General features: G+C 38.9%; 1 protein-coding gene across 2 annotated transcripts in view; it reads left to right on the top strand.

Moving 5' to 3' along the window:
* pard3ab (par-3 family cell polarity regulator alpha, b) overlaps positions 1-27,221 on the top strand; it is an 83,906-nt gene extending 56,685 nt beyond the window's left edge. For both annotated transcript variants that reach the window (XM_084410634.1, XM_084410633.1), the window contains 5 exons: positions 175-282; positions 1,103-1,333; positions 20,295-20,412; positions 23,272-23,399; positions 24,270-27,221. In XM_084410634.1, coding sequence (XP_084266760.1) covers positions 175-282; positions 1,103-1,333; positions 20,295-20,412; positions 23,272-23,399; positions 24,270-24,696 — 1,012 coding nt within the window. In that variant the 3' untranslated portion in view covers positions 24,697-27,221. The remainder of the gene's footprint in view (positions 1-174; positions 283-1,102; positions 1,334-20,294; positions 20,413-23,271; positions 23,400-24,269) is intronic.
* The last annotated feature ends 290 nt before the right edge of the window (positions 27,222-27,511 follow it).

The raw sequence follows: 27,511 nt of genomic DNA, 5'->3' as shown, positions 1-27,511 counted from the left end.
ATTTTTGTTGAATACTCAAATTGAATACTCAGTATTTTTGAGCCAAGTAGCGTTTGAATGCAGCTTCCTAAAAATTGATTTATGTTTTTTATAATTAAGATGCACTGTTATTTAGCTTTTTAATTGTTGTTGAAACCGTTTCATCAACCCGAAATGTGTTTGTGTGTTTTCAAGGTTTGGGAAGTACCGTAAGGACGAGCGTTTGGATGGTGCAAAGTGGAAGCCAGAGGAAACTCATGTATCGGAGGAGGAGATGCGCAGAATGAGACAAGAGCAAGAGAGGTGCACACACACACACACACACACACACACAGTCAGAGCTAATCTCCCCCATCATCAGCCTTTAATCAGAGGCATTTCCTGACACTTTACCTGCCAGCCGTACCCACTTCCTCAAACCCTCTTCCTTCATGATTGTTTGAGTCCTGTTTGTTTTGTCAATGTGTTTTGTTAAAGCACTGTGATACTTTCATATTTTTTATGTTTGTGTAATAGGTTTGTCATTTAAAGTTCATTGTGTTGTATGTTTGCCTGCAGGTGTGTGTGTTCATGTTGTTTTATTAATAATGCCATGTGAACCCCCTCCCGTTTTCCCTTCTGTCCTGTGAGACCCTGCTGAGATATCACCACTCTTTCAATTTCTTTCTTAATCTCCTACTCGTACGCTCATTCATCATTTTGCTTTTGATGGAGGTTATATAGGTGTTTTTTTTAAGGTCCTGTGTGAAGAAACTAGCTCTCAATGGGGTCCAAAACAACATGAGATCCTACTGATCTTCATTGTATGAACAAAAAAATTGACATTTTCCAAAATATCTTCTTTTGTGTTTATTTGCATAGCGTGTTGTCAAAGCATCAAAATACACAAAAAACAGTGACATAAAAAAGAAACAAATAAGATGCCAAAATATAAGACTTTATAAATAACATTATAACAAGTGGCGAGTGTTTAGGTTAGTACCAAACTGAACAACATAAATCTGGATTTTTTTTTTTTTTTTTTTTGTGTTTCGTTCATCTTGATCTATCTGTTATTCCTTGTTTGTTTTTCTGTTATTTTTAATATGTGTTCTGTTATTGCTTTTTCAACGTTGTTATGCAGGATCCAGGCTAAAACGCGAGAGATTCGCCAGCGTCAGGCCAGAGAACGAGACTATGCTGAGATCCAGGACTTTAGCCAGTCCACCCTGACCTCGCTTCCTCCCGAGGAGCCCCCGTACGCCGGCATCGGCTCGCTGGAGCACGGCGGGTACCATCGGATCCACACACCTCCGGACTCACCGTACACACATAAACAGAACGGCCGCAACGGGCACCCCTCCACGCCAGACAGGTATTTACTGTAACGACACTCATTTCTAAATATCATAGTCCTTCCACTTCCTGAGATATTAATGAATTAACCTGACATTTTGAAGTCAAGATGCTATTCTAAACACTCTGTCTGAGATGTATCTCCCTTAAGTTGTATAAAGTGTTGAAAGTATTCTCGAGGGCTTTCATAAAACCCAGTTTGTGAGAATGTTTTGTTTGGGTTGTGTGAGGGTTGCATGTTTTTTTCTGAGACTAAAACAAACACAGGCGGAGAGAGACAGGAAGGCCACTTCCTGTAAGAACCCTCAGGGAACAGGAAGTGGGTGTCATTCCACAGAGATGCAGAAAACGGGACTGTGGGAATTATTCTCACAAATCTGCACAGGGAAGGGGATCTTAAAGGGGGCACAATGTGTGGGTGGGTGTGCTTTTATGGTCTTTAGAGACCATTGTGTGTGTGTGTGTGTGTGTGTGTGCAAACAGTATAGCATATATAGTCATCTTACAGCTTCCTGTTTTCTGGGTTTCAGCCAATCAGCTTTCTTTCAAACTGTCAGGTCATTTTAGTTAAAACCAAGTTGTTGTTGCTGTGGCAGTCTGAAAAGACTGAAATCCCCGATGTGATGTTTTAGGATATTTAGGCTGATTGAAGCTGTTATGTCATACAATGGCAATATGATGACATTGGCATCAACATGAAGTCATTTTTAGTGTCATTAAATTGGCAGGAAAAAGCATCTATCCCTGTAACATATTGTAACAATTTTTCTTTAGCAACTACTTTTAACATTAATGATTAACCTTTCATTTAAATCTTTAATCAGTCTAAATCATCCATAGACATTGAGTGTGGCATTTTAGATAAGGTTGGACAGAAACATGTTTCTTGTTTCTCATTCAGCTTTAATTATTTTATTTATTTATTTTTTTGCATCAGCATTATGCAAACAACTTTTAGGGTTTTTAGATTTTAATTCAAACATTTTTCATACATTTATTAAACTTTTTTTCTTCTTTTTTTACTAGTGAGGACTCCTGCAAGTTGTTTTTTCCCCACATTTTCAGACCCTAAACTAAAGCGCACACATTTACACATTTCACAGAAGACACTTTGGCTAGTTTCAGACCAAGTCCTTTTTCTTGAGTAAACTTGTATTGTGCAAACCATTTGAAATGCACAGTTGGGTCCGGAACATGAGCAATCTGGAGGCATCAGTTAGTTTCTAAACTCTCAGGACAACGCCAGAGAAAGAGGTGAAAGAGGTCACAGTGGAAATCCAACTATAATAGTCTCATTTTTACAATGTAACTGCTTTAGCTGGACACACGCGTACACACACACACATATATACCGAGCATCTGACCTAGAAATCAGAGCGTTGCAGCGTTCTGGCTGTCAGCTGCAGTATGGTTTAAGTCCATCAGTGCAGAACGTTTACGTAAATGAGAAATATATCTGTTCAGTCAGCAGAACTACTTTTTGAAGCCTGATAAAGGGCTTATACGCACACAAACCAACCCAGTTCAAGTCCAGTTGAGGTGTAATGATGCATTAAGATGCAAGGTGAGGAGTCTTAGGAGATGTTTGTGCATTCTAAAAGGTTCTCTATATCTCTCTCTCTCTCTCTTTGTCCGTTGTATGTATATATATATGTGGAGTGTGTGGAGATCAGAGCGGTGGCTGATGTCTGAGGGTGTGAGTTCAATTATAAATATTTCTCTCTCTGGGGTCTCTGTCCACCCATCAGACTGCATGCGGCTTTGTTTGAACGTGTGTTTGTGATCTTCGACTCGTAATCTGTTTAATCTCTGTTATTGTGATCTGTTGGTATGGTTGTTTTTTTTTCTTTCTTGACTCACTCTGAGGATTTTATTGTTAATGGAAGGATCAGAGAAAATAAGAGGGATGAATGCCTTGCGCTGTGTGTGTGCGTGTGTGTGTGTAAGACGGGCTGTTTAAATGAATTAAACTCAATCTCTCTTATTCATTTCCACTCCTGACCCCTCCTCTCTGAGCTGGGATTTGATTCTCTCAGGTTTTATTAAATTGACTTTTTAGATTTGAGTCAGAGAGCGACAACGTGCGCACACACACCATTTATGTAGGTTTTTTTCTCTCTGTTTTTATGAGCAAGGATATCTGAGCCCTTGCTGTTCACATCTGAGCTGATGACCATGGGGCCGCTGTCCATGTCTCTGGTCTCCCACCACCCTGTGTAATCAACATTCCTCCCTTCTCCTGCCGATCTTTAGTGTGTGTGTGTGTTTGTGTACTCTTGCTGAGTTGACTATGAGCCCTGTAGGGAATTTTAAAGAATGAACGTTGCAGAGGCCAATTAAAGCAGCCAAACGCACATAGAGGGTAAACATCTGACTAATCCCACAGCATTCACGCTGAGAACTCACACACACACACACACACACGCACACACACACAAGTTTAAGCTCATTATCAGCATTCCCTGGCACGCTGCGTGAAAAAAAAAAGCTGGGATTAAGAAAAACCAAAGCGTCAGAAACAAACTCACAGCTTATAGATGGGTAAAGAGAGTGTGACACCACTGCTAATTAAAAGAAATAAATGAGTAAAGAGAAGAGCAATGAGTGGTAGCGAAATTCAGATGTGCCACTGTAAGGAAATGCCACCTATGTAGGTTTTTAAATAGATTGATTTCAGTTACAAACAACATATTCTACACAATTTTTTTTTTTTTTCTCTCTCTCTCAAGTTGAGTGGAAAATGTTAGTCAAGGTTTTGTTTTGTTTTTACCTGATTGTTGTCTACAGTACCCTCTGACCTTTAGGTTTGAATAAGCTGTTTGTGCTTCTGTACATTTAAGACTTTTGATTTGCTTTTGCTTGACTTCTGATTGACTGTCCTCCGAATGTGTGCAGTGTAGTTCACAGTATTTTAAAGAGATAGGTCACCCAAAAATGTATTGAGAACCAAACAACACAAAAAAATATTATTCAGATATTCTCAAAATATCTGCTTTTATGTTTTACAGAAGAAAGAAAGGCATACAGGTTAAGAACAACACGCGAGTGAGTAAATAATGACAGAACTTTTAGTCTTGTGTGAACTATCCCTTTAAACAGAATGGGCTGAGTTGTTGAATATTAATAGATCTTGTATGTAAAAGTAGGCGTTAATATACTTATTGATTGCAGTATCGTAATGACTTCTGATATAATCATTTTTGCAGCTTTGGCCTGTTTCACACCCCATAGGCAAGTAGTGCATAAACAACCGTACTCAGAAAATACGGGTAAAATACATGTATTTTTGTATATCCTTTAATAACAAAACTGGAAAATTGTCTTTATGGACAAACCCTTTTAAGTAAAAACTTGATGACAACTGTCATGAATCATAATTTGCATGAGGATGAGGAATTTGCATTTAGATCCTCCTATTATCTAAATCATGACACAGACCCCAAACTGTAATTGTAACCTGCTTATAAATCAGCTAGATTCAATGCAAATTCTAAAAGATAAACTAGCTAAATGGGTTTATCATGCATTTTCTGAAGCAGAAATTGGCTGGAACAGGGCTTTTAAACAGGCCTTATTTTGAATATTTGCTCTGGGAGAACTGGGAAAGGGAGCTTTCTGTTGTGAGTGTTATATATATATAGCACATCAAAATCTTAGGACAGAAGAGCACAAATACTTTTTTTACATGCTATATACGTCCTTTAGGTTTATATTGGAAGTTATTTTTTCTGGGAGCATAACACAGCTGATATTCCAGACCCTGCGGCTGTTCCACACACTCCACTCATGGTTTGTTTTGGAAAGATCCGCTGAGGGGTCAGTGTGTTTGTAGTGGCTGGTGGTCTGTGGTCCCAGCCGCTGAGAGTTTGTGTCTGATTGTGGTTTAATGTTTATAAATGAACAGCAGGGGGGTGACATTAATGAAGCCCAACAGCGCTGGTGGTTGAACCATCTCTCATTTGGGCCAACTTACATGCTCTAATGATGAATGGATCAGAAGACATTCAACACAATATAGAGCTACATTACCCTTTTCATTCAGACAGATAAGTTTTCTCAGTAATTCTCTCTCCTTCGCTTTCCTTCTCGCTCTGGCTAGTCAGTGAATGCTCATTTAAAGGAATAATTCAGCCAAAAATGAATATTCTGTCAAAATTTATTCATGACTGTCTTTCTTTTGTGTTCCACAAAAATCATCTTTCATGCAGAACTCTGTCTCTGAGCTTGTGTGTCTGTTATTGATGAAAATATCGCGTAGATTAACATTGACAAGTGACACAAACAGAAGAAATCTTTCTCTTTCACTTAGTGAGCTCAAACAGGCCTCCCATAATGTAGCTAAATCCAGTATTTGCAGTGTTATCTAATGGATTTAATCTGCCACAACTTGTGATTATTAATTAAGGGACCACACATGCAGACGACAATCTTGAGTACTACAATAAACAGACATTAGCAGATAATAACCATCTGTTAAAAGCTTAATGTTCCGCTGAGACATCAGATTGTGTATTTTGTGTGATGTGGCATATGGTTTAAGATCTTCTCGGTTTCGTGTGCCTAAACTTGTAATCACTGGAGATGTGACATCAAATAAAGGTCGAAAGTTCAGAACTGAGTCAGGGTGACCCAAAAACCAGAGTTACTGAGTTCCCAGACCTCCTCGATCACCACTATGCCCTTAATTGCTTCTGGGACTGTCTCTGTAGCTTTTATTAGAAGGTAATTGCTAGATGACTTCTACGGCCCTGTTTACACCTGGTAGCAACAAGCTATTTTTGGCTTGCCAATTATTATCTCCTAAATATCCAGAAATGAAACATAAACACAAAAGTGTGTTTTTAAACTAATACCAGGTGTAAACAGGACATGCTTTGCAGTGTGACTAGAATAGGAGTGGGTTTGTTGACTTTTGTCTCTTTATTAGAAAGTAGAAAATGAGGATAGGATAGGATCAGTATGTAAATGTGTTTGTGTGTGTTCGTGCCTATGTTGTGTGGCTGTGCGTGTGTGTGTGTGTGTGTGAATTGAAGAGTTCCGCTGAAATGAGTGGATGCCCTCTCTCTGACCCCTCAACAAGATGACCTACTTTACTGACAGAACATTGTTCTTCTGTCGGGAACGTGCCTCTCCTCTCCCTGTCTTTTTATACGCCTTCGTTTTTTCAGGATATAGCTCCACTGCAAGTAGGCTAGTTTCTCAGTGTATTTAGCGTTCTACACTTAAGAACCAAATTTGCGTGTGGTTTGTTCTCCTCCTCCTTATTCTAGGGTGTCATGTGCGACTGTTTGTTAAGTAGATCTTGCATCTGGCGTGAAAACACCAGGCTTGAGCATGTGAAGGAATGAATAGCGACTCTGTTCCAAAACTAAGTGAGCTGTCTTGATGTCTGCCACAAGCCAAACTAAAAAAAAATCCAATTACACTGGTTTCTCTCATTTTAGGTAGTTCTTATCACGCTGGCCAATGTTTAAGTGTTTGTTTTTCCAAGAAGTTTGGATTTAGTTAGTTCTTTGATGCTATAAAAATGGGGTGTAACGTCATGATGGACAGCTGTGGCAGCTCCACTTCAGAATCACTACTGAGCAGATTCGGGTTCCAAATGACGTAATGGGCAACGACTGTTTCTGGGATATTTTGGCTTCATTTTTCTACAGTAAAAGAAAATGGAGACTTGTCGTCCATCTTTTTTTTTACAGTCAATGGTTGACAAACATTCTAAGGCAGTGGTTCCCAATTCCAGTCCTCGTGACCCACTGCTCGGCACATTTTGTATGTCTCTCTTATCTGACACACTCAGTTCAGTTCATGGAGTCTCTCCTAATGAGCTGATGATCTGGTTCAGGTGTGTTAAATAAGGGAGACATACAAAATGTGCAGAGCAGTGGGTCACGAGGACTGGAATTGGGAACCACTGTTCTAAGGTGTGCAGTTATTATTCAGGAAATGCACAGCTAGTTCCAGGCAAGTCTTGTCCGCATTACAGTTCCATATAACTTCTACACATTTCAGTTATCAAAGGTCCTTACAGCCTACAACAGCAAAAGAACCAAAACCCTCAAAGACACTGACCAAGCAAAACAACAGGATAAAAATGTACAACCATTTCCATGTTTTTCCCATTAAATCACCTTTTATTATCTATGGAAAGCACTCTTTCTTTCTCCCACTCTTCCCACACCAAGGCAAAAAATTTCAGCTTTATTTAGTTAATGAAAACTCTTTAATTGTTTTAGTCACTGTATCTAAAGTAACTTCCTAACAGAAATGGCACCTCATAAGTTAGCGATTTGTCAGAGGTTTTTGTTAAACCACGTTAGGCTGCCGACAGTTTTACTGGTGTGAGGCGACTTCATATTTCAGAGAGAAGAAGTGACTCCAGTGTGACATTAAAACTGTCCCCCTGTGCGCACGGCTACATGTTCAGATTTAATTGGTTCTGTTGTCGACGCTCATGCTCAGTCATGCTGTGAGCTCTGCGTGTATGCGTGCGTTTATAAGACATTAGCTTAGAAATATTATCTCACTCTCTGTGTTGTTAATGGCTGCTGTAGAATGTGTCACTCAGATGAATGAGTCATTATGAGTTCATATTCAAACGTCGTAACTCATAATCATGGCTTGGATATAAATATGAGCTGATTTTTTTTCAGGCGCACTTAGTGGGAGTTTCCTCAGCCCGTGTATGATGGTTAACAGAGTTTTTCTGTAGGTCTGTTCGTGTCACATTTCCTGACTGACATGTAGAAAGGTACGGTGAAGTGTGTGAGGTGCCGCTAACAGACTGACTGCTTGAGTTACAGGAAGTACAGAGAGCCAATTAGAGCATTCATGCCAACAGATCACACACTCACACACACCTACCTACTCAATCTCTCCTGTGAAGACATTATGTCTGTTCCAAACCCTAGCGAACTGCCTACTTAGTCATTATGCTCATTTTGGCCAAAATTGCAGGCAGCATTAGATGTATACTTCAAGAAGAAATCCCAGAATGCTCAGTGAAATCATTCAATTCTGAATTTTTTTATGAAATGGTTCACATGGACTTATTTCAGACAATGTCTCTGTGTGCCATGTAGATTTTTCTTCTTTTTTCAAAGCTTGATGCTGGTCGCTATTCACTGCCATTACAGTATATGGATGAGTGCGAGCAGAACATTTTTCCTTTTGTGGTCCGAAAAAGAAAGAAGGGCATACTGCTGTAGAACAACACCAGGCTGGGTAAATGATGACTTAATTTTCATTTTAGGGTGACCTATTAAAGTAATTACCAAGAAAAAGGAATGTTTGTCAAGAAAAACTTAAAGTTAAAGTCTTGAAGTTTGCAGATTTATAGATCATTGTGGAAGAACTTTAGCTCCCAGAATTCCATTAAAGTCGGCATGAAATGAAGATCTATTTTATAAATCCATGTTATGGATCTTATTGCATACGATTCATCCATACATATGGATTCATTTTTTAATCAAAATGTTATACTTGGTCTTCCAGTAAAACAAGACTTCTCTCTGGTGACTTATGCAGGACTCCCAATATTTAGTCTGTCTAAACTCACCCCTGCAAGACTAGAAGCAAGTACCCACCTTTCATTTTTTCTTTTTTGGTAATCTGTACACTCAAATCTGTCACTACTTCCATTTCATTGCTACTTTAACATGCTAACTCTGAACTCTATTGAAGTCAACCAGCACTAGTTGAGTCTCCTGCTGCCTTGGAAGACGATTGGAAGAAACTTTTCTTTTTCACTTAATACTTTCTTATCCCTGCATTCACATTGTCTCTTTGTTTGTCTTACTTTGGTGTAAAGTTTACAAGGCTGTGTCATAGACATTAAAAATGTTTCTGAATGTAAAACCTCTCTTATGTCAAGACAGTGATCGGCAAAGCAGATCTAATGATCAGAACGGGGAATCACTCTGGTCTTATCGATCTGACACACACACATCTCACACATGATTCTGTTAGCAGAAGTAATGAGAAATCAATAAGTACTGACTCCCTTAAATGCACAGGATTAATACTATTAGGAGTCAGTATGCTTTGTACACACACACACACCCACACTCCCATACACAAACACACACTCCTTGCCCGTGAACCGCCAGTCCATTAGCCTTATCTTTTGGTCACATTAATGAAAGCTCTTTAGCCGCAATGCACAGTGCCGTAACCCTGGCAACCACACCACACTAATGTGCCCACCTATGCCTGACGGTAACCATGGAAACCACACACCCTTCACTCACATCATTGACTTCTGTAACCATGGCAACCACGTGTAAACCACTATATGATCCCCATAGAGTTCAACAGTTCCCGCCCCCTTTTTCAGCAGCGTTGGTTCCGGAAGTTTTCTTCTTTTTTTCTTTTTTTTCTTCAAACAATGCAAAATAAACTCTACAATTTAGCCGATTTACAAATCCAGACATATCTAGGAAAAAGAGGATGTATGGTCCACTCTAATGTGTTTGTACGTTCAAGAGTGTGTGTATCCCTTGTGCACTGTGTATGTGATAGTTCCATGGTCCGGTGGTTTCCTGATGACTTTACTCCAGTCAGGGTGAAAGTAGGTCATCTAGAGTTTCTCTGCTCTTTTTTCAGTCTCGCTCATACAATTCAGGAAGAAGCGTTGATGGACATATTTGCGGAAATGTCACCTCTCTTGCTCCAAAAGTTCCTATTGTCCCCCGGATGCCATAAGAGTCTATACTACTGTGAAAGTCTTTCATGCTGAAGGGAATTTTCTTTTATAATCATTGAATTCTTTCAAATCTAAGTACATTTTCTAGTCAGTTTTGTTTTAGAAGCAGTCCACCTCCCTCCTGTTTTTGCTGCCTCTTGCATCATTATTATTGCACATACTAAATATTACATTTTAAGGCATACTTGACATGAATGATACCTCAAATGGTGCAGCTTTTTGAGCAGTGGGAGTGGGAGTCGCATGGGAGTTCAACGCATACAAAAAAGTGTAGGCCAAAGAATTTTACACTTATAGAAACATGCTACAGCAGTGCCAAGGCTCAGTTTTAGTTACCAAATGGCATTTTTAATGCATATACTTTGGTGGTTGCCTGATGTTACAAAGTATTACAGTCTTAGTAGTGTCTAAGAAACTGTGGATGGAAATGACTTTGTACATTTTTGTAAGTGTATGTAGGTCTCTGTGTGTGTGAAAAAATGGTGTCTGTGGGTTTGTATAAAATAGTTTTTTTCATACACTATTTGTTGTGGTTGTTGTACTGCCGTTTAATATGTTCCTTTGATTGTTTCCAAAAGTCTATAGTCTGTATATTCACATATTTGCTGTCTGTGGTCATTGTTGCCAAGTTTTACACTGTTGCCGCGGGGTTTTTTTTTTTAAATCCACTGGTTGAAGAGAATATGTATTGTAGCCTATTTGCTCCAGTAGTGAAAGTTAAAAAGAGAGAGTGACGTTTAGGCCAATTATGGTAACCCATGCTCAGGGTTTGTCCTCTGCATTTAACCCAACCAAGTTAGTGCACACACATTAGGAGTAGTGAGTAGTGAACACACACACTGCAAACCGTGGACACACACACCCGGAGCAGTGGGCATCCATTTTGCTGTGGTGCCCTGGGAGCTATTGAGGGTTAGGTGGCTTGATCAAGGGCACCTTCAGTCATTTTCTGTCGGTATTGAGAATCGAACCTGCAACCTTCATGTTATCAGTCTGACTCTCTAACCATTAGGCCATGACTCTCCCTACTGCCTACTTTCCCCAATAGCTAAATAACGAAATCCACAGAAAGGCATTTCCATGACTTTCCCAAAGAGGGAATAAAATAGAGATGTCAAATTTTCAGCAGTGTTAATTCGTTTTTTGTAATTTACTGGCAATGTAAGATAACGCATTGTTATTGCAATGATAACGATAAGTATAGCATTGTTAATGTATACTAAAATAAAATAAAATAAAAAAAGATTATGAAAAACTGTTTCACAAGTGTTGATAACTGTGTAAACGTGTCATCACAGTCAGTGAAAAGGTGAATCCTGCAAGTGTTTCCACAATAAACAGATCAGAAAGGCATATGTACACAATCTCCTATCTTCAAAGGTGAAGTCTGACTGCCACTTTGCTACCAGTGTCTCGTGGGAGATGAACCGCACTGACTCTGACAGTGCTGAAATCAATCATAACTGTTTATCCACACACACACAGGTCTCTGTGACTCTGTGTGTGAGTGTGCAAAGGCCTCTTGAGCCATTTACAAGACAGATCCCACACAAGCCTAAACAGCACCTCTGGACCTCGACCATCTGTGTACGTGTGTGTGTGTGTGCACGAGAGAGAGAGAGAGTGTTTATGTGAAGGTCATTCTTTGATGTGACTTAAACTCGAAGCCCAATGGACCACTAGAGTCATTCCTCACACACTGCCTGAAGAGTTTATGCTCCCGTATGTTTCAAATTAGCAGCACATCTGACATAAACACAACACCATCATTTAAACAGATACTCACTATAACCTTCAATCTCCTTTAAAGACGTTTTCCTACTGTGTCGATCCCTTTTAAGCGGAGTAACTCGACTCTCTGAAAGTCAATTGCAGAGTTAAACGCTTTATTAAAAAGAGCTTTATTAAACTCTTTATTAATTCAGAGTCTGTACAGTGTTGAAACACAATTAAAACCATGACAGCTCTAACATTACTAAGAGTTATTAACAATGGTTAATTGAAGCTGTTAGTACTGAAATACAACTTCATGTGCCTGCATGTTTAAACAGGAAAAGGCAAAAAATAGTAACTTACAAAAACAGTCTGAGATGTGTGCATTTTAATATTTTTTGGTCTGTATTTGGTCTGTAAATAAAACAGTAATATTATTTCAATTGCAGTATACTGTAGATCAGGGTTTCTCAAACTGTCCTGCACAGTTTAGCTCCAACCCTGATCAAACACACCTAGCTGTGAGTTTCTAGTGATCCTGAAGACATTGATTAGCTTGCTCAGGTGCGTTTGATCAGGGTTGGAGCTAAACTGTGCAGGACAGCGGCCCTCCAGGACCGAGTTTGAGAAACCCTGCTGTAGATGGATAAATAACTCTCATGTAAAAGCTGCTTGTACAATAAAAATAAGCAGGAAGAGCCTCAAAAGCCTCATGTATATGTGTGTGTGTAAGCTGGTCTGCGTTGTGAAACTATTTGCCACAGTCTTGGCGCCGGTTTTTTTTTTTTTTTTTTTTGTCACCTCTCAGTGTTAGCTGCAGGCTTGTGCAAAATTCTGAATTTCAGAATTGGCCTCCATTCAATTCATGAATTGGAATTTGAATTGAATTTATTCCGCCCCACAGGACATTGAATTGAATTTGAATTGGAATGACAGGAAGTGGAATTAAATTCATGGCAATTCAAAGAAATTCCACACGGTCACACAACAGAAAGAATGTGTCTCGCATGCATTCAGTGTTAGGAAGATTACTTTGTAAATGTTATTGCTTACTGTTATTAGTTACCCATTACAAATGTGGTTTAGATTACTTTATTGGGATAACTTTATCAATGCAAAGTAATTTCGTTTTAAGTTGATTAGTAACTAGTTGAATTAAACATTTTACCTCAGTAATACAACTAAATACAATTACTTTAATTTTGTAATTTAATAACAGAAATTTCATTTCACGTAACTGTTTACTCCTCAACCCTGCATACATTTTGTTCTAAAATAGATATTGATCAAATTCTTGAAATAAATTACCCCCTCAATGTTGTTTAATTCGTTTTATTCCAATGTAATTTTCATTTCAAAGTAATCACACAAACACAAAGTTGTTGTAAATGCAGTTATCATTTATTCCAATGCAAAAAATTACTGAGCAACACTGTTGCATCTAATTCTCAATAGCTCCTCAAATGTTTTTTCATTGAGTCTGCACCGTTCTGGTCTGAATATCTTTCCTGCAACACTAAAGATTCTCTCAACAGGTGCAGAGTGAAGTTGTTAGGGACTTCTGAAACTTAAAAAGTCAAGTGTTGCCCATCAAATTGTGCTTTCAAACAAATGTCCACCTCAAATTGTTTAGCAACCATTTTAAATACTTGGTTAAAGTAAAGCATTTTGATAAGTACATTCAGTAAAGCTCCATGGGAAATGGAGTCATGTCATGAATGTCATGTTCCACAAAATTACAATTACAATAAATCAAACTTAATTATTTGTTCTGTGACTAAATAGACTGTATTTATATAGCGCTTTCACAGACCTATGGCCACCAAAGTGCTTTACATAGCCTCACATTCACCAACGGCGGTGTCAGCCATGCAAGGCGCCAACCAGCTCGTCGGGAGCAGCTGGGGTTACGTGTCTTGCTCATGGAAAACCTCAACACTTAGTCAAGTGGAACCGGGGATTGAACCACCAACCTTTCGGTTTGTAGACAACCTACATGAACCACTGAGCCACTGCCACCCCACATATTATAATGCAATCATATCTGACATATACTGTAAAGCTTCATTGTTAAACACTTCACTTAAAATATGTATATGAATTTCTTTGAATTTTTATTGAATTGCAATTCTGCTTCCTTTAATTCAAATTCGAATTGTAATTCTAGATCCTGTTTTTGACATCAATTCAAATTCAAGAATTGAATTGGAATTAAGGAGTCATTCTCAATTCAATTCTGAATTGTGCACAAGCCTGGTTAGCTGGCAGGACTTTATGCCTGTTCTCAATTTCCAGCGAGCACAAATACACACATGCCCACCCTTCACTGAGATTTGTGTCTGTTTGTGTTTAAGTGCATATCAGTGGCTACAGTAATGTCCGCACATATTGTTTCACTCAGAGATTGAGAGAGATTGAACAGAGACCCGTCAGTCCCTTCAGGCAGCTGTGACTTGCAGAAAAGCTTTACAAGAGTTTGGAGGCGGGCAGTATGACCAAAAATACTGTTTCAAAAACAAGACTTGATATTATATATATATATATATATACATATATATACATATATATACATATACATATATATATATATGAAGAGTTCAGATGCAAAAGCCTCTAAGTGCCATCTGAAATTTTCTTCTAGAATGATCATTTTTATCAAGCTTGTATATTTAAGTTAAGTAATTTCACTTAAATGGCAATGTAAATTACCTATTAATTGTCATTTAAGTGAAATTACTGAACTTAAATATACGAGCTTGATAAAAATGATCATTCTAGAAGAAAATTTCAGATGGCACTTAGAGGCTTTTGCATCTGAACTCTTCATATATATATATATATATATATATATATATATATGTATATGTATATGTATATGTGTCAATCCTGATATGGATATAGATATATTGTCTGTTCATAGGGAATGTTTTTGTTTTGTGCTTTCATGTTTATATTCTTAATAAGGTGTTTGAGTGCACAGCAGCATTTCTGACACTCCATTTGTGCACTTATAGCAAGCCCTGAACTGCCCAAAATAATGTGGTCTATCCATTTCAGCAGGGAAGCATGGTTACCACGGCGATAGTGATTCTTATATGCTCTAATGGCGACTGGAGCTCTTTTAAAGTACATTAAAACCGATGTTATCACAATTCCTCACATCACATGCACACTACTCTCAAAACAAATTATGATCCGTGAGGAGACCATATGTCTCCAAATCTTTCACGAGGCGGAAGCTGTTTACATATGGATATTAGATGCTGCATTATATGCTCAGGTGGAACACTCATTCCTTTTATGAAGAGAGAAAGATTTTTATCTGCTCATATCTATCTTTTTGTGTATCAGTGGTTTTAAAAGCTTTGCTGCATGACTGTACGCTGAGGCTTTGCATCCTCTAGATGTGCTATTTTAGTAATGAGTCCTGCAGATCATAACAGTCATTATAATCAGACTTCTCCCTCTCTGCATATTACTTTATGCAGAAGGCAAATGCTAGATGAGGCTGTGAGAGGGTCATTTGTAAATGAGACTGAGAGAGTGAATTCTAGATGAAGCTGTGAGAGGATGAATGTTAGATGAGGCTGGATACTAGATGAGGCTGTGAGAGAGTGAATGGTAGATAAGGTTATAAGAGGATGTGAGAGGGTGAATACTATGAGACTGTAAGAGGGTAATTTGTAAATGAGACAGAGTGTGAATGCTTAATGAGGCTATTAGAAGAATTATAGATGAGGCTGTGAGAGGGTGAATGCTAGATGAGGCTATTAGAGGATGAATGTCAGGAGAGGCTGAATACTAGATGTGGCTGTGAGAGGATGAAATGTAAATGAGGCTGTGAGAGGATGGATACTGGATGAGGCTGCGAGAGTGAATGCAAGATGAGGCTGTGAGAGGGTGAATGTCAGGAGAGGCTGAATACTAGATGAGGCTGTGAGAGGGTGAATGTCAGGAGAGGCTGAATACTAGATGAGGCTGTGAGAGAGTGAACGGTAGATTTGGCTATTAGAGGATGAATACTGGATGAGGCACTGAGAGAGTGAATGCAAGATGAGGCTGTGCGAGGGTGAATGTCAGGAGAGGCTGAATACTAGATGAGGCTGTGAGAGTGAACGGTAGATTTGGCTATTAGAGGATGAATACTGGATGAGGATTTGAGAGAGTGAATGCAAGATGAGGTTGTGAGAGAGTGAATGGTAGATTTGGGTGTAAGAGGATGAATTGTAAATGAGGCTGTGAGAGAGTGAATGGTAGATTTGGCTATTAGAGGATGAATACTGGATGAGGATTTGAGAGGGTGAATGCTAGATCATGAGGCTATGAGAAGATGAATGTCAGGAGAGGCTGAATACTAGATGAGGCTGTGAGTGAACGGTAGATTTGGCTGTAAGAGGATGAATTGTAAATGAGGCTGTGAGAGAGTGAATGGTAGATTTGGCTATTAGAGGATGAATACTGGATGAGGATTTGAGAGGGTGAATGCTAGATGAGGCTATGAGAAAATGAATATCAGGAGAGGCTGAATACTAGATGAGGCTGTGAGAGAGTGAATGGTAGATGAGACATTTAGAAGAAGAATTATAGGTGAGGCTGTGAGAGGGTGAATGTCAGATGAGGCTGTGAGAGGCTGAATACTAGATGTGACAGAGGGTGAAAGGTAGATCTGGCTGTGAGAGGATGAATACTGGATGAGGCTGTGAGAGAGTGAATGCAAGATGGGGCTGTGAGAGGGTGAATTCAAGATGAGGCTATGAGAGGATGAATGTCAGGAGAGGCTGAATACTAGATGAGGCTGTGAGAGAGAAGAATGGTAGATGAGGCTGCGAGAGAGTGAATGCTAGATGAGGCTCTGAGAGTCAATAGTAGATGAAGCTGTGTGAGGAAGGATTGTAAATGAGGCTGTGCGAGGAAGGATTGTAAATGAGGCTGTGAGAGAGTGAATGTCAGATTGTTATAGTGGGTTGGACCGTTAATCATATCAATGATGAATTTACAGTGAAGTGCACTTTTGATTGTGACGCACTTTCTTGACCACAGAATGGCAGCTCTTATAGAGAGCCGAGGAAAAATAATGGGGTAAATTAACTTCAAGTGCCCACTTAAACTGTGTTTTTCATAAGCATGTGTGTTTACCTGTGAGAAGTCAGTTTAAACAGATCTGGTTTCATCCCTTCTTACTCTCAACTCCCTTTCTGTTCATTTAAAGTGATAAAACAGTCAAGTTATTACTATGCTGTGATTTTTATCCATGGTTGGTGCGTATTGATTATTTTGACCTGATTCTGGTGCTTTGAGCTCACAGCTGTTAGATAAAAATGCCAGGAGGAAGTAGAGCAGTGTTGACAGTGGTGATGATCTTTTAAGGGGATAAAAAATCCATCCAAAAAAAGGAAAATTCTGTCATTTTACTCACACTCAAGATATTTTAAGAAATGTCTCAAATGTTGTTTGGTTTCCACTGTCCTTCAGAATTATTTTCTTTTGTGTTCCGCAGAAGAAAGTAAGTCATACAGGTTTGGAATGATATGGTGCGTTTTTATAATACTTTATATTGTGCATTTTATATGATATGGTGCATTTTAGAATATTTTAATGAATTTTTAATCAATTTGAAGCATTTATCAGGAATACATGTAAATATACAGTGCATAACACAATAGTTCTAGTGTAAAAGCTGTTTGCCCTTGCATTTGGGGGGAGGGGTGGTTTCAAAAATAGATCACTTTTTTTTTGTTAATGTTTCTGTCTCATGTCTCCCACACAAGCAAAGAAACTAGCTATTTGTGCAGACAAGGACATTACGAATGTTGCATTTTCATAAATGTATTGGATTTTCTGGCATTCTGTTGTAATTCGTTTATGGTGATGAATCGTATTGAAAGTACTGAGGGAGTACTATTATTATTGAGTGTTATGCTTTGTAGGTTTGCAGAGTAACTTCAACAGGTCACGTAAACCTTTATACTCAAACACGACTGCTAAATAAGCTCTCTCTGTGTGTCCACATCATGTGTAGAATGAATGTGTGTAATCCAGTGAGTCTCTCTATCTGATCTGAGAGTTATGCCACTGTTTTAAATGGCTCCAGCTGTTGGCAGTGAAAGAAGTAATCTTATGATGAGGTCAGAGGGACATCCTGTCTGGCTCAACTGTATCTATGTGTGCACATGAAAAAAAGAAATATGTCAGGACATAACAAATGTGTTTAAGTCAATGCAGCTGACAATGGAAATGTAATTTCACACAGGTACCGTTACTGCCGTGTCAGCACATACACACACACTCACACTGGCTTTCTTTGCTCATCTGGGCATTGTAATGCATTTAGATGTTGCAAGGTTATTCTTTTAGACTTTCCGGAAACATTACAGCAGTTCTTCATTGATTCTCTTATTGGATTAAATGGCTCCATGGTGTTGATGTATTTGTGTGTTTTTGATGAGTATGTATTGATTGGTGTATGTATTAGATCAAGTCTAAGTGTTTCAATGCCAAGAGTAAGAGTTCAGTGGTGGTTTTGGAATGAATGTTTGACCTATATGTATTTTTCTGTATGTGTCAGTGGCGCCGCTCAGCCGCTGCTGAATCTGCACTGACACGCCAAATGTGTGAAATTATAATTCTGTTGTGAGTTTGCACAGTCTGAAATGTGACGAGTTACAAAACCCTGGGTGCCGCGAAATAATGCTAACCATTGCTGGGCTCAAAAACAACAATACATTGTGACTAGTGTAGTCTGAATCATGAACACATTACTCTTACGAGCCAGTTCTTTTTTTTTTCTTCTTTTTTTTTTATGCACAAAAAGACTCACGCATTACAGTCGGTTTGAATCATTCAAATTTTTTCTTCTCAGAAACTAATTGAATCCATCAGAGTGAACACTGAATTAATAACATGCATGGATCTGCACGTTTAGGCCAAAACGCGGAAACGAGTTAACTTCCGGTTCCATCGTCCCAAAGTAAATGACTGAAATAAGGTCTGTGGTTAACACAAACTCAAGATACTTTCACGTTTTATTCTACCACATAAAATACATCAGTATTACAAATTTAGGTCATACCTGCACTACTCCATTAGACACTTAAAATACCACCACTCAGCTGAACATGCCTAGTTTGAAGAAGCTAAAAAGGGAAAGCGGCTAAAGCTAGCCAGAGCTCGGAGCCAGCCACAAGTCAGCAGTCTCTCCTGTCTTTCTTTGGTATGAGCAGTGAAAAGACCAAAGCAATTATGAGGAAAATTATTGAATTTATGGCCCTGGAAGACCAGCCGTTCTCCATAGTTGAGGACAGAGGCTTCAGAAATCTGATAAATTGCCTCAGCCCAAAATATACAATACCGAGTAGGTGGTACTTTTACGACATAGCGTTACCGGAGTTGTTTAATCTCGTGTCATGTTACACACTGTTACAAGCCGATCCCGAAGCAGCAATCAGTTTTACAACTGACTGATATTTGGACTTCTAATGTTAAGCAACTCATTTTCAGTTGATTGTTATTTCTACATCTTTCCAGTCCTAGAGCACTTTATTTGACAGAATGAGAGTTGTTTAAGTGAGATAAGATCCTGTAATTTAGTGCAGTGTGGGGAAAATTTGTAATGTTTATTCATTTCTTTTTATTATGAAAATAAAAGTTTGCATTGAAGAAAAGTAGATTTTTGTTTGTGTATGCTGTCAAATATAGTTCTTAAAATCTGTACAAAAATCGGTATTGGCTGGTCACTCAAATCGGAAATAGGAATCGGCCAAGAAAATTGCAATCAGTGCATCTCTTATATATATATATCATATTGTTTATCATATATTATAACACACACACACACACACACACACACACATATATACAGTGTGTGTGTATATATATATATATATATATATATATATATATATATATATATATATATATATATATGCACTACTCCATATATATATATGTATATGTGTGTGTGTGTTATAATATATGATAAACAATATCATATTATATATTTATACATTTATATGTATATATTTATACGTATGTACTTGAGACACATGCATATTTGCTGAGTAGTCTGCGACTGCGTTCTCAAATTATCTTCAGTCATTTCCTATGACAGAATTTATACTGCATCTGTGTGTTTTAAAACTGGGCATCTGCTCATGTGTAAAAATCCCCAGTTGCTGCCTTCTATATCGTAAACACTCAACATGTGATCATGGAATTTTAATAAGAGGAAATCTGTCTGGTTCCTTCTCACAAGCACACACATTCACGTCTGTACTATACGTATATTGTCCGTGTCTGGTGATTTCTCCTGCGGGTTTTCCTGATCTGATCTTGTGGACCATAGGAGCCCAGAGAGTCTTTTGCCTATTGAGGTATCTGGACCATCTGTGCACCGTGTGTGACACCTTGACCTTTGTTCTCATAAAGTTAGTGGAGCGTAACTAGGTGACCTTTTAGACAGGGTCGCAGTTCCAACACCTGTCATCCCGGAGAGTATAGGATCAAAGGGATTATGATGTAATGTTGTAATGTCTCATCATGTGACCTCTTCCTCCTGCTCAAACAGGCTGACGCCGAGCAACCACGACCGAATTCAGCGCTTACGCCAGGAGTTCCAGCAGATCAGGCAGGAAGAGGTAGAGCCAGATGATCACCAGCGCTCCTACAGCTTGGAGCAGACCTGGGTGAGTGTGTGAGCTGTGTGTGTGCACCCATGATCACTGGACGTACACCCATGGTCTCTGGGAACTCCCAAGAAGGATAAGACAGTCTGAGGACTGGGGCGGTTACGTGCATGACCTCCAGGCCTGGGATAACGCTAACTGCTAACCTGAGACCACTGCATGCAGGAGCATGTCACTTTTGACACTGACATTATCCGCTAACAATGCTAACATCACATGTGTTCATCCATCTGGACTGTTCACCCATCCATTCATCTGTTCAACCATATCACCGCAGCCATGGCTTCGGCAGATCATGAATTAAGGCAAGAACTGTGATTGGCTGAGTATGTGTGTGTTTGTGGCATGAAAGAGTGAATGTGTGTCTGAGAGTAAAAATCAAAGTTTTTTGACTGAAAATGTTTAGTATTTAAGCTATTGAATTTAAATCCAGATCATTAGAATCTGGATTGAGTGTGAACTCAATATGATGATCTGGATTAAGGTAAATTTAAAACCCTTATGCCTTTAAACTTGTGCAGAAGGTCCTAATAAAGGGATTGTTCACCTCAAAAATGAAAGTTCTGTCGTTCCAAACCTGTATGACTGATTTTCTTTTATGAACACAAAATTGTCCATACAATGAAGGTCAGTTGTTGTGGACCCCATTGACTTTCATTTGTATGGGCAAAACAGTTCAAACATTCCTAAAATGTATTTGTTTGTGTTGCAACAAGAGTAAATGATGACAGAATTTTCTTTTTTGGGTGAACTATTCCTTTAAGTCAGGAATGAGTTGCACTTGAAAATGATCTTCCTTAAAAAGGGGTCTTGTCCATTTCAGAAACTCTTCTGTGTGGAATATTTTTAACATTATTCATTTGTAATCATCTTTCCAGGGAGAGAGTTTCAATGAACTGTTACACACAGTATTGTGTGTATTTTCCTTAATGTAAATTTGTCTTTTTAAAATTTTCGTAACTTTTTCAAACACCTTTAATGTATGGAATTTTTTTTGTTGTTTCGCTTTGTAATGGTAGTGATTATGTAACTGTATTAAATAACGTCTTCAATGTCTTTTACCTTCCCCCTTTTACGTCCCAAAACTTTTCCCAGTTTCCAAACGTCCAAAACCCCCATGATAATTCTAAGGCCTTTTTTAATTTTTACTATGCCTAAAAACCCATTTTTTTGTAAAACAAAAGGCGACAGAATAAAGATGGGTGGTTTTCTTTAACGACTCAGTTTTGTTTCTCTAGCCAAATCAAATCCAATTCAGGTGTGTTTCAAACATGTCCATCATTTCTTCTTGGAGTTTTTCTCTTCAAGAGATGACAGGTGAGAATAAACAGAAAAATTTCCACTTTTGACCACTAACCATTTTTCGTGAGTGTTTGTGAGTCAACATTAACATCATTGGCTGTCATAAATCAGATAGCGTTACTGCATTCGTATCAGACCTTTAATGCCGTAATCTGTTTAGCAAACAAATGGTACGTTCCTGTGACGCTGATGTTGTTTTAGGCGGTGAAGTGTGTGTGTGTGTGTTAATGAACTGGGCTAAATGACCCGGCTCCACACATCTTTCATCCTTCAACACCTCTGTCTCCACGGCAACATGGCTGGCAAGCTGTGTCAATCAATCCCAGCATGCTGTTCTCCTTCATTAGAGTTAATGGAATTCTCCGTGTGGATCGGCTCTTGATTGAGCATGCCTGGGACGGCATTCATCTGTTTGACCGAGCGTGACGAGAGCAGGGAACTCAATGTAAATGTTGCCATAAAAGAAATGGATTCTTATGGGTCATGAGCAATTTACCGCAGTTACACTGTTCTGAGTGTGGAACAAAGCCGTCAGTGTGTGTGTGAGAGAGAGAGGCGGTGTTAAATGAGTATTTTATTGTTTATAATTACACCCTTATGTTCCGTGCCGACCAAGTGTGAGTGTGTGTGTGTGTGTGTGTGTATGTGTGTGATTTCTTAATGAATTACATTACAGAAGTGCTTAATTATGTTATCACTACAAATCCACCCCTCACCATAAAATGAGCTAATATTCACTCAATGTTCATCTAGCATTCACCTAACATCCAGCTAACATTTATCTAACATTCACCTAACTTTCACCTAACGTCTGCTGTGACCCCTCGTTCCAGTGCATAATGTATGGAGACGTATAGCTCAACTGGTAAAGCATGTCTCTAGCAATGCCAGGGTCATGGGTTTGATTGGCAAGGATCGCATAAACCGCTGTAAGTCACTGGAGCTCAGAGGAATAAAACTAGCACCACTGGAGATGAAAAATGTAGGAGGGTTTAGAACTAAAAAATATTTTAAGTAGAATTTTATTGTTAAAAAAGCCTGTTTATATAATAAATATAGTTACATCTAAATATATAAATATATACTTCAGTTTTTGTTTCGCATTTGTAGTTTGATTTTGGGAATTAACGTCGAGCAGAATATAGCGATAAATAGATCTGGAATAATTGCACATATTTTTAATGATGTGGTCATTTGAATAATGGATAATAATTTTATAATAACTATTGAGGACTGTAATGTATTTGTAATTTTGTTATGAAGAGTAATAACCAACTCCATGAATATTTTATAGGTTATAATCTACTCTAATGGTTTCATTAACCGCAGTAATACGCTAAAGGTCATAGGACTGGTAATAATGTTGCATTCAAACACATTTCTGCATTAATGTCACAGACCTCTACACAAAAAAACATCAGTGAAACCTGGTAAGTGCTTAGCTTAAGTGTTTGTTTGTCTGTATGCTCCTTCCATAACTCCATAAAGTCATTCTCTACTGAACTTTTACCTGTTTGTGTTTAATTAACATGGTAATAACTCTTGTTTCTGTTACAGTCGAACTGCAGCTCGCACTCGCAGGCTTCATCTGGCCGTCACTCGGTGTCTGTGGAGGTGCAGTTACAGAGGCAGGAAGCCCGAGATGCTTTCACACATGCTCAGAGACAGTACAGCTCTCTGCCACGGTACGCGTTTGTGTGGAATCTATACCAATGGTGCTTGTTGTTATTTAGGCCTATTGGTCGAAGCACTTAAACAACCATGTGAAATCAAAATTAGGAGTTTTGTGGCTTGTAGTCCATGTCTATTTGCTGTAAGAAAGGGTCAGTAAGATTTTTTAAATAATACTTTTAATCTGTAAGGATGCATTAAATAGAAAAAAAAGTGACAGTAAAAACATTTATAATGTTACAAAAAATTTCTGTTTCAAATAAATGATGTTTTTTTTTTTCATGAAACAATCCTAAAAAAAAAATTCATGCAGCACAGAAATGTTCCTTGTGCAGCAAATCATCTCATTAGAATGATTTTTGAAGGATCATGTGACACTGAAGACTGGAGTAATGATGCTGAAAATTCAGCTTTGACACCACAGGAATAAAATATTTTTTAAATTGTAATAATATTTCACAATATTGCTGTTTTTACTGTATTTTTGACCCAATAAATGCAACCTTGATGAGCAAAAATACTGATCTACTACTGAATGGTAGTTTATATGCTAATGTACACCAAAAAGTTGACAAAATTCAGTTTTAGCAACTTTATATTCTCTCTCTATAAGAAAAATAGCCAAAATGTAGATTAAAAAAAAAAATTAATGTAAAAAGTTTTATTCATTTTGAAAGTGTCTTCATTGTGCTCATCTATAAAACAAGCTGTCAAGTGTTTTTGCTGGACTGTGATGAAAACTAAAGGATATTGGCAACAAAAAAAAGGAAGCAGTTCTTTGATAAGTCCTGCCCCCTGTTTCCAGTTTCAATATGAACAAACTATGAATGTCTTTAAACATATACACTAAGCTTTTCACCTTTCCCATTTCTCCGCATGTGTAGCCACCCTCGTAAGACGCCCACCCCGGCGTCAGAGAGCGATTGGGCGAGGACGTGTCCAGCCGGAGACAGTTTCCAGGCAGCGAAGGACAGCGGGCGTTACTCCAGCTACCAGGGACATCGTTCCGTCCCGCGCACCGTTCCTCGTCACGGCTGCAGGAATGGCCTCTCCGTTCCCCCGGGAGCCGGCGGTACCTCGGTGGGTGGAGTGTATAATGCACGCGTCCTTCTGGAGGCCCAGGAGCTCCTGCGACAGGAGCAGAGACGCAGGGAACAGGAAATCAAAGGAAGATGCCCATCAATGCGGCTGGACTACGAATCGCAGGATTCTAAAGGGCCCCACAGACAGGACGTCCCACCGTCCCCTTCACAGGTTGTCCGACTCAGCCGCATACACACACCTGAGAAAACGCACCCGTTTTTGTCATGAGAAGAAAGGAAAAAACCTTTCTCCTGTTTTCAAAGAGGCAATCGCAAACAAAGGCTCTCTTACAAACATATATTTGTGTGCCACTTGTACACAGACTCCCCGAGTGCCTTTTCTTTATGAGGTCACAGTGGTCCTGCCCAGATCAACATTGGCTCATTGGTGCGTCCAGAGGCTAGAAGTCTCTTGGTTCGCTCTGAAGACCTTCATGCTCTGACAATCAGCCTGACACAGACCTGTTCCTCTCTAGAACCATGTAGAACTTGCAGTTTGCACAGGTTTTAATGAAGTTTTGTGAAGTAGAGCTTTTTTAGGATTTATCAGATTCATTCTTACACATCAGGTAAAAGTTGTCAGTTAAACTTGTATTTGATGTAGTCAGGGGAATCGCTGGTTTTGGGGAAAAAAGGGACTGAGTTACAGGGGGCCCCAGAAAACCTAGCGACACCACTGGATGTAGTCACATGTTTGAAGAACTCGACAAATCTAGGTACAAAATACACAGTCAGAGACTCCTGGGAATCCAGTGAAAAGAGAAAATCCCAAAAATTCAAAGGAAAAGAAGAGAGAAAGGAAATGGGGTCACAGATAGCAGGTCATTAATTGATGCTCCTCATTAAATTTTCAGACCTCTTTCACACACAGAACCCACGACCCACTGCTGTCTGCCAGGTGTGTGTGTGTGTGTGTGAGTTCCTGTCTCCCAGATGACACACACTGAATTTTTCATCACACACACCAGCTGCCCCTGTATTGACAGGCCACAGCGCTCTGTGAAAGTTCAGACAAAAAGATTGTCTTCCCCTCTCCCTTAAACATGCATAAATGCGCAACACACACACACACACACACACACACACACACACACACACACACACACACACACACACACACACACACACACACACACACAAGGCTGTGTTTGAAATGGCATGCTACCATTTCTGTAGTATATATACTATTCACTGTATGTATGTGTGTATACTGGGTTGCCGAGCACTGTGTGTGTGCGTGCATGTGTGTGTAAAAAAACCTAGCGATGTGATTATACACATGGAATGTAATAAAAGCATGTATAGCTTGTGTAGACACACATATATATACACAGAGTATATATGTACAGTATACATATATACATGAAATGAAAAAAGAAATGTGTATAGCTTCAATATTATGTGTAGTTTTTATATATATATATATATATATACAGTTGTGTACATTACGTATGTATGTATGTGTATATATATATATATATATATATGCATATGTAAGTGTATATGTATAAGTCTGTACACATATAGCTTATAATGCTATGTCATATGGCCCCCAGTGTCATCTCATTTGTTTAGACTACCAAAACTTGATACTTTCTTACACATAATTGGATATAAAATAATTTTATATATGCAATACACATACAAAATGAGTATTAAATTTCACATATAAGCAGTATTCAGTGCATACTGCACTCTGCACAGTATGCAGTACATTAGTATTCCATTTCAAAAACAGCCACACACTCCTCTGGAGCACATGATAGATTGATGGATTTTATTGATCATTTAAATATAAAGTCCTTACCCGCTCGCGGTCTTACAGCCTGTGCCAGAAGCATCACTTAAGCCCCGCCTCTTTGCATTTCAGCCCCGCCCCCGACAGCTGCCGATATAGTGAATCTGCATGAGAGTGATGCGTTTGAGTTCTCAGACTAGAACTTTGAGTCTCTGATAGTTCTGGGCTTTGAGTCAAGAGCTCCCGTTGAGCTGAGACTCTCTCAGACTGGAGTGTAAGAGGCTAGGTCAGCGCTGTGTGTGTACGTGCGCGGGGGCAGTGCCATATGAGCCAGCCCATGCTCGCTTGACACATAACAGTGGGACACATGGTGCGCAACACACTCTACTGCCCAGGCACAGATGGTTGGGTGCGTTTGGTGTGTCTGTGTGTGTGTGTGTGTGTGTGTGTGTATGAGGATATCAAGATGATAACATGAAAAGAGCCTCAGTACGACACGACTAAACAATCAAGACACTTTGTTTTCTTCTTTGTTCCTCCGTATCCAGTATGGAAATTTGCTCCTGATCTTGCCCTGATCATCCTGTTTTGTACATTCAACCCTTTTTAACCTTTTCAAATAAACAAAACCTCTTTTGCACCTTTTTAAATGTCAAATTTCCAGACTGTAACAATTTTAATGAAGAAGCGTTAAATACATGGCGCCTTTTGATTCTTTTATTTATGTGTGTATCCTAGGATAGCAACCATCTCCATAAGTGTTCTAAAGGTCAGAGGTCATGAGCGGGCAGAGATATGGGGTCTCCAATGGACTAATGTATGATTTTCTGGATATTTTGTGTTAGTTTGTTTACAGGACTCTGTACAGGGTTTTTTGCTTTTTGTTTCTGCCTGTGTCTGTTATTTTGTGTTGTTTATACGCTGTTGAGAAATTGGTGATGTTTAGAAACACAGCAGCTGTTTAACTTTGGACTGTACAAAACTCTTGTAAAATAAAGGAAGGGGATGCTCTTCTGTTTGCTGTACACTTTGTGTTTTCACATGTGTGTGTGTGTGTCTGAGGGAGAGATCCATAGATATGTATAGGTAGATGCCTATACATCTATTCAACCACTCTAGACACGTCGGCATGCCCGCCATCTTGCAAAAGGTCAGCGTGTCGTCACTCACAATAAGACTCAATGATGCCACAACATTGTGCAGCTTCTGATTATGAAACCGCAAAGATTTGAATTCACAGGTGAGAATGTTTTTATATGTATCAACTCAATATTACTACTTTTTACTTTTACTACGGTAACTTTTT

This window comes from Rutilus rutilus, assembly GCF_951802725.1.
Source record: "Rutilus rutilus genome assembly, chromosome: 6".
NCBI classification, from domain to species: Eukaryota; Metazoa; Chordata; class Actinopteri; order Cypriniformes; family Leuciscidae; genus Rutilus; species Rutilus rutilus.
Note: the sequence above shows the minus strand (reverse complement) of the source record. Positions and strands in the feature narration are given on the sequence as shown.